This window comes from Papilio polytes, unplaced genomic scaffold, assembly GCF_000836215.1.
Source record: "Papilio polytes unplaced genomic scaffold, Ppol_1.0 DF823980.1, whole genome shotgun sequence".
Classification (NCBI taxonomy): Eukaryota; Metazoa; Arthropoda; class Insecta; order Lepidoptera; family Papilionidae; genus Papilio; species Papilio polytes.
The window spans coordinates 1,503,512-1,511,127 of NW_013525224.1; the positions used below are offsets into that span (position 1 = coordinate 1,503,512).

Genomic DNA, 7,616 nt, shown 5'->3' on the forward strand with positions numbered 1-7,616 from the left:
CCAAAATAAGGAGGCGCTCAATTCGTCTGTATTTTTTTTTCTTATTCACTTTGAGCTCTAGTCTTTAAATCTAAACTTACAATAAAATATTCATACATAAATCTTATAAATTCTTCTTAACTATCGTATTACTGTCAATTAGTTGCTTAGAACTTTTTAATAAATCACTAGAATTGTCGAGCAATTTATCCATACGTCTACTTTGTAAGTAATCGACTAGCCAATTAAAACTGCGCCTTATTACAAACGCTATAAGAACTGAAATAGTAATTAAAAGAATGAAGAAAGCGAAAGCAACATCTAAAAGGTAATACTGGAAGAAGTTGAGGTCTTTGGCTGGCGACAATAAATGATACGCTCCTTTGTGCCTAATTACATATTCCGTCCAATAGATGGCTCTCTCTAATGGAGTCTCTTTCTGATCTCTTAGTAATATTTGTCTCTTTTTCACTTCAATTTTGTATTTAGGTTCAACAATAACTTCTTTGATAGCTCTGTACAGTTTATCAGAAGTGAGATATTGCAGGTCTAGTATTTTAGCGTAGCCGTCGACTTCAGCTTTCGCTGCGTTAGCTTCATGGTCGCAGAAGACGGGAATGGATACGATGGGCACGCCGTGGTATACCGTCTCAAACATACTGAGTAGACCACCATGAGTCACGAATGCCTTGATCCTTGGGTGACCTGGATAGAAAGAAAAATTAAATTGGATTTAGTAGACGCCGGCTCGCCCGGTGCAATACCACACCCACACAGAAAACAGACATGAAGTGGTAGCAAGTCCGCGTTTTGTCTGATGAACGTGCGTACCAGAGTCTTCATTTTAGTCCCTTTTCCCTTCTCATCTTCTTATTAGGAAGGCGAAATATTCCATTTCGTCTGTAATTGTTGCTTATAGGCAGTTGTACTCGTTTGCCACTTTGTAACAAACTAGCTGTCGCGACTCTGGCTGCGTGAAATAAAAAAATAGTAAAAAACGTTATTCAGTGGTAACATAGTCTTTTAACGGTGCCAGAATGTTTGAAATAGGTCGAGTAGTTTTCGAGTTATTTAAATACATACAAAAAACCCAAAATACCAAACTTTCCTCTTTATAACATTAGTATAGAAGTGTAAATATTATCTAAAAACTATGTTTTCTGCGAATACTTTGATATTACGTCACAGTACTATCAGGTCAGTAGCGAAATCGGTTACTTGGCAGCTTGGCACCGCTATGATATAACATAACCGCTAAATATGTATAACGGGTTTTTAACACCATATGCGTGAGATATTTTCATCATTAGATAACATTTGTGTCAACAAACTAATAACAGTACATTTCCATGGCAAAAAACTGTCTAAAAACACTGTTTTCTTTGTTTTTAATGTGAGTTAAAGAGATAATAACTTTTATATCTATCTGTTTTGCCGTGAAAGCCAACTACAATCAAACTTTTTATCAAGATTCAAAATTCTTGATTATGGTGACGGTTTTATTTTTTTTCGGCCGAACACTAAAACGACATATGCATATAAAGCGTCTTAAAACTTCAAATTCCAGTTAAACTATCAGATTTTAGATATGTTTACGACGCGAAATGTTTAATTTTCGTATCAGTATTCGGCTGTTAGAGATCCTCACAGATGTATTTAAATATTTCGTACACCTAATCGAAGTTTAGGAAACAATGCATTACTGTTCCCCGCACCTAATCCTACATTCATTGAACGTTGCAAACTAAATGCTCATGTTAATGCAATTTGTTCCACTCCGTCGCTCTTTTGGTAAAATTTATTAATCTTGATTTTTTGACCAATTACTCAAAAGAAGGAGGTACTCAATTCGTATGTATGTTTTTTGTATGTGTGTTACAGCATAACTCCGCCGCTAGAGGACCGATTTTGCTAATTCTTTTTTTATCCGAAAAGTACTTGCAGGTGGGTCCCACTTTTTGGTTGATTTTTGAAGTCAAAGAGTAGTAGTAGTTAAATAGTTTATGCTCAAAATCGCGCGACAAAATTTGTGGTATTTTTTTGCTTTTTTTTCTTATATATATACAGTATAGAGTATAACTGAGTCTTTATAATGTTTTGCGAAATTGTATACAATATGTTTCAGTACATTCTCCGTATTCGTCCTCCAAAGAACGCAAAAACACAAACTAAACCATTCTACATATTGTCAGATATTTACAGATAAATAGAACTGAGGGATTATCAGGAATATAGGTGTGATCGTTTTCGTAACGTAGCGTAAAATAAATATTACATTTGTACAGCGCCCCTACCGGTTGTAAAGTACATCAAGTAATCTATTAAAATTTATGTCGTTGACGATACGAATACATTCTCGCAACTGATACACAAAATTCGTGGTCGCCCCTCTGAGTTGCGTTATTAAATTTTGTCTGTCGACAATAAATTTATTTAAATTCAATAGACTAGCAATACGTGGAATAATTTTCAAATAGTTTAAATTGGATTCTTTAACATTAAAAGACTTTATTGTCTACAATTAACTGTAAATAGCTTTATAGAACAACACAAAAGTTAAATGGATATTTCGAACGATGTATGCAGAATAATTTAATTGAAAAATGTTAATAATCGGAAAGGAATTATTATGAACAACTAAATTAATAATCCATCAAATGGCTTATTAACTCATCGACTTCATTAGTCATAAGAAACCATTTAACAATTTACTATGAAAACAGCCATAAAATAAATCTGATAAACAATAAATAAAACGCAATTGCTTTGACCGCATTAAAAGACGCCACAGACTGTACATGCTTATTAAATAAACTCAGGGTTTTCTAAAATTATTACAATCCGAGGTCTAAGAGGTTACTGATACTATGCTTACTAACGACACATTACTGACGGAAACTTTATTTAAACGCAATATATTGTATCGACGCGGCTTGTTTAATGCATAAGAGTACGATTTGAATATAACCTTACGACTTTAGATTTATTAAAAAACTAGATGTTAGCAATTTTATCCTCTATTGAATATTCAGTTTTTAAAGCAGTAAATAAGGATAGAATCTTCATACTTTTCAAGCAATGTTTTCATACATTTTGAGAATCCAACTTCTTATAACTTGCGTACGGTTGACTAAACGTAATCTTGTCTAGATATTAAACAAACTCCTTAATATCCCATCATATCCATGTGCAGTGCCGGCTTTATATTAGGCGACCGCCCAGGACTTTTCACAAAAAGGAATTTCCGAAGTCAACAAATTACTAAAAATCTCGCCCAAGGCACTGGGCCAGATGAGTTGGTCACTTAATTTGTCCATATTTTTAATATGTTTACCTATACTTACCGAGTAAATCTTGTTGTGGCAGCCATTTGTATAGCCTCACATTTGAAGGAATGTCCGTTAGGTTCTGTTCTGCGTCCTGCTTCCATAATACTCTCTGCGGCAACCGGCCTAGAGCTTTGACGATCATATGATGGGCTGCGAGTGGCATCTTATTCGTCCTCACTGATGAACCCATGGAAACGTAAACAAAACCTGCTTCGCCAGCGCCAGCTATCCAATCTTCGATGTCCTGTAATAAAGTTTTACCATCAACATTGTCATCACTATATGAATACAAGCCCAATATTCTTTCATAGAATATTTGGGCAAATCAAAACATTTTTTTCTTTAAAACTATGTCCTTGTATAAGGATGTATTTATCCCGAAATATCCTGTCACGGATATGATACACGAGAATTTATTATCAATCAATGAACCAAATATTTATTTCCTTCCTTACCTCACCTTGACATCTAATGTATATTTTATTTTCGTCAAGGAAAAAGTATCTCATTATTCTTATTAAGAGAAAATTATTAAAATAACTTACAGCGTTCAGTTTCTTCGGTTCCTTACAATGAATACAGGCGACTTCAGCTACATTTGGTAAGTAAGGTCTTGGATAGGATACAGAGAAATGTCCATTCTGTAATACAAAGCTGACATTCTTTGCCATATCGTATACATGAGGTATTTGCTGACCGAAGTGTCGACGCAATACTCCTTGTAGTATAGTCATACTAAATCCATGAGCAAATAGGGAACCGACAAGCCAAGCTGAATTCAATGCTCTGTCAACGAATCCCATATTATCTGTGAAAGCTCTACCAAAGAATGGTGTAACGGAAAAAGGAGCGGGACTTCCTGACATACTGGCAGGACCGGAGTAGAAGCCAACTGTGTTAATGTACATGAAGGGTACTTTAAGTCGATAGACCACGCCTAACGCGCATTCCGGATACGCGCCGTCGAGTATGATAAGATCATAGGTTCTTCCAGAACGAAGGAAGGATCTTGTCTCGAAGTCGTCTAGGAACGCCTCACAAGCCTGTTGAAGGTAAAAATTTTAATTACATTTGAGAACTGTATGCTACTCTTGATGTTTTTATCTTCTTTTGCACACGTTAGTTTAGAAACCATGTTTTAAGTAGGAACTGTTTTGAACCAAGATCAATGATCAAATTAAATATTAACTATTATGCATAATGAATTTGAATGCATTATGAATAATTTTGTTTTCAGCTTTAAGATTTATATGGAAGTCCATAATATTGTAATACAATGAATGTTACAAGAGTTCGAGACCTTTTACCTCATATCCATATCTGAGTATATCGTACAGCGGTAGTGGTTCCTCTCCCCTCATGCGGGCTCCCACCAGATCGAAGGTCATGTATCCGCGGACGTAGGAGGCCAGGCCTTCCGGCGCTATCTCCTCTAGACCCGGGATGTGGAAGTCAGGAGGGAACGCACTTATTAACGTTATGTTGTGTCCTCTGGAACAAAAAGTTGTGATAATAGAGTAACAAGAGATTTACAATCATTAATAAACATTGAAATTTTCAATAATAGAACATTGCTAATTGAAAAAGACTTTTTCATTGGTTGTTAATATCTTTAAAATCTGTACCTTCTGATCATGCCTCTAGCGAGTTCCCAAAAGGGCATTTTATGTGATTTGGTGCCGCCCATTGTGATCATAAGTATATCACTCCCGCACACCGATGCTGCCAGCAGTATTGGCAGCCAAAACACCGGCCACCGCGACCCCTGTTGGCAAAAATCACACATTCATTAATTGAAAGAATTATACTTGAAAAAAATAGGTTCTTTTTTGCTACCTTTGCATTCATGATTCAAATAAAATAATAAATCGTGAAATAATTTTTTTATATCGATTTTGGTACATAAGTGTGCAAAATTTCAAATCAATTTGATGCATTGCTGTAACTCGATTTCCATTAGATTTTTAGATATAAAAATATACAAGTGATAACAATGTTCATAGTGGAGTATACAAGTTTAAAATTTACTCAGACAATGCCGAAGCAAACAATTTGTACAAAAAATAACTGTCTGTTCATTTGTTTTGATCTTTTTATAAACAACACAATACGTTTCCCACGCTTAAGAAAGAAGTATTTCACTAATCTCTCGTACTTGCTGTATTGTCTAAGAAAAAGGTTTTTTATAAGAATATTAGTTACAAGATTCGCTTTTAGGCGTAGGTATGGTTCACTGAGTACACAATAACTTTATTATCTTTCTTGTCGTTAGTTTTTTCCCATTTATTCAGTCTTGAAAAAGCCATAACTCATTCTTCCTTTAGTTAATATCGCGTCTTGATAACTTAAGATCTACCCTGACATCCTAACCGTAGCACATCACAGACGTAAGACTTTTTCATAATATGACATTATCTCTATTTTTCATTAAGAGTAACAAAAGAATCTCGATATGTTTATACAAGACCTAGCTTTTGTTCTAAATGTGGCAAATTTAATCGAGACTCGCTAATTCCTTCTGGATATATCTTCTAACATCAATCCATACAAATAAACTTTTGCATTAAAACATGCAAGTAAGCAAGATATAAAATAAGATGATTTTGTCTCTGATTTTCATAGAGTTGAGCTGGTTGTAATTTTTATTACAAAAGATAGCATAAAGTCTATTCATAGTGCAGATATAATAGGTAACACAGAAACTCATTTTTACTTACGTAATCATAGAACGCGCAAGTGGAAATTATAATTTGAAATCTATCGTAATATTATTGCAAAGTTTATTCTCACTTACGAAAGAAATGTAAAGTTATACTGATTGCTATAAATACATTTATTTTATTATATTAAAAGGATAACGTTGTAATAATAATGTATTTTCAGATAAATAATTTTACGACGTAAAAATAAGTAGAAATATCTAGCGCCTGATTTAATTAACATATTGCAAATATTGTTTAGATTTTATTTGCATCGCAAAGGAATTAATTCCCTCCATTTCTATGAAGTAACAAAATACGAAGATGGTGTCATTGAATGTCATTGAACAAATCATGTTTTTTAAAGGTCCTTTCTTTACAAAGATATTTAATTCTTGTCTTTCCTTCAGTATTCAAAGAAATCTAAACAAGTTTGCAATAGTTAGTTCATTAAGTTTCTCGATAAACTGCATTTTGTCGGGCAATTGCACGGTCCGCCGGAGAAGTGTGTTGTAACATTTGATACTTCGATCTTTTCGTCGAGTCATTTCGTTAAATTCTATGAACATTCGCAATCGAGAGTTATCGGTGACGTTGGAAATTCAATGAATCTTTAAATGTTTACTTGTAACTTAGCTTATATGTAAAAGACTTTTATTTATTTATTTATTTATTTAGAATAGGAAGCCAACGTATCACATGAAATAAGTTATGTTTCATGAAGGAAAACAATTATAACTAAAACACAATATCATGGATACACTTACAGGCTAACACAACATTATGATAAAAAAAAAAAACAAAAGTTTTACATGACAAAGAATTAAAAACTAAAACTAAACTCACTACAAAAAAGAAAACATAATGTATACTCCTAAGGTGTGTGATCTTTACTGAAATAATAATTTTTAATTTTAGACTTGTTTGTACAAAATCTTAATCAAGTCAATTTTAAGATAAACCTTTCAATATTATATGGAAAATTATTTCTTTAGTTACAATGTTACCGTAGAAAATAATATGATATACTTGTATCAAACACTAGCTTCCGACCTCCACTCCGTCCGCGTGGTACTAAAAGTACCAAAAGTAAGTATCCTATGCGTTCTTCTAGACTATTCTCTACATCTAAGCTAAATAAATTTCATCGAGATCCGTTCAGCAGTTTAGGTTACAAACTCTAACAAACATCCATCCATTTAAACCTTTGCATTTATAATATTACTAAGATTATATTAGATTTATAAACTATGATCGCTTGTCCATCTGTCTTCTCCTGTAGTAAAAGATTACGCAATAATTTCTAAAAATAAGTAATTTCTTATAACAATAAAACAAATTACCTGATATTATTCTAGCGTAAAAATCTCAGCAAATGTTTACCCAAGAGAATGTAACACAGCGAAAATTTAACGAGTGACATCGAGTGTAATGCGATAGGACACTGTGTAAAGATAAGACCCCTAACCAAAGGTCAACACTGACCTTCACATTCTGACCCTTTTCACTACGTTATTTAAGGATGTATTTAAAAGCAATCTACCAATAAACCTAAAAACAAAGACCATGAATTCCTGCCTTCTTCCCTGTCTAACATACGGTTGCCAAA

General features: G+C 33.6%; 1 protein-coding gene across 4 annotated transcripts in view; it reads right to left on the reverse strand.

The window, feature by feature from the left end:
- The window catches only part of LOC106101590 (2-hydroxyacylsphingosine 1-beta-galactosyltransferase-like), a 35,760-nt gene continuing 28,144 nt past the window's right edge, over positions 1–7,616 (reverse strand). For all 4 annotated transcript variants that reach the window (XM_013280873.1, XM_013280872.1, XM_013280874.1 and 1 more), the window contains 5 exons: positions 4,934–5,073; positions 4,616–4,799; positions 3,854–4,351; positions 3,324–3,552; positions 1–684 (listed from right to left, as the gene is read on the reverse strand). In XM_013280873.1, coding sequence (XP_013136327.1) covers positions 104–684; positions 3,324–3,552; positions 3,854–4,351; positions 4,616–4,799; positions 4,934–5,073 — 1,632 coding nt within the window. In that variant the 3' untranslated portion in view covers positions 1–103. The remainder of the gene's footprint in view (positions 685–3,323; positions 3,553–3,853; positions 4,352–4,615; positions 4,800–4,933; positions 5,074–7,616) is intronic.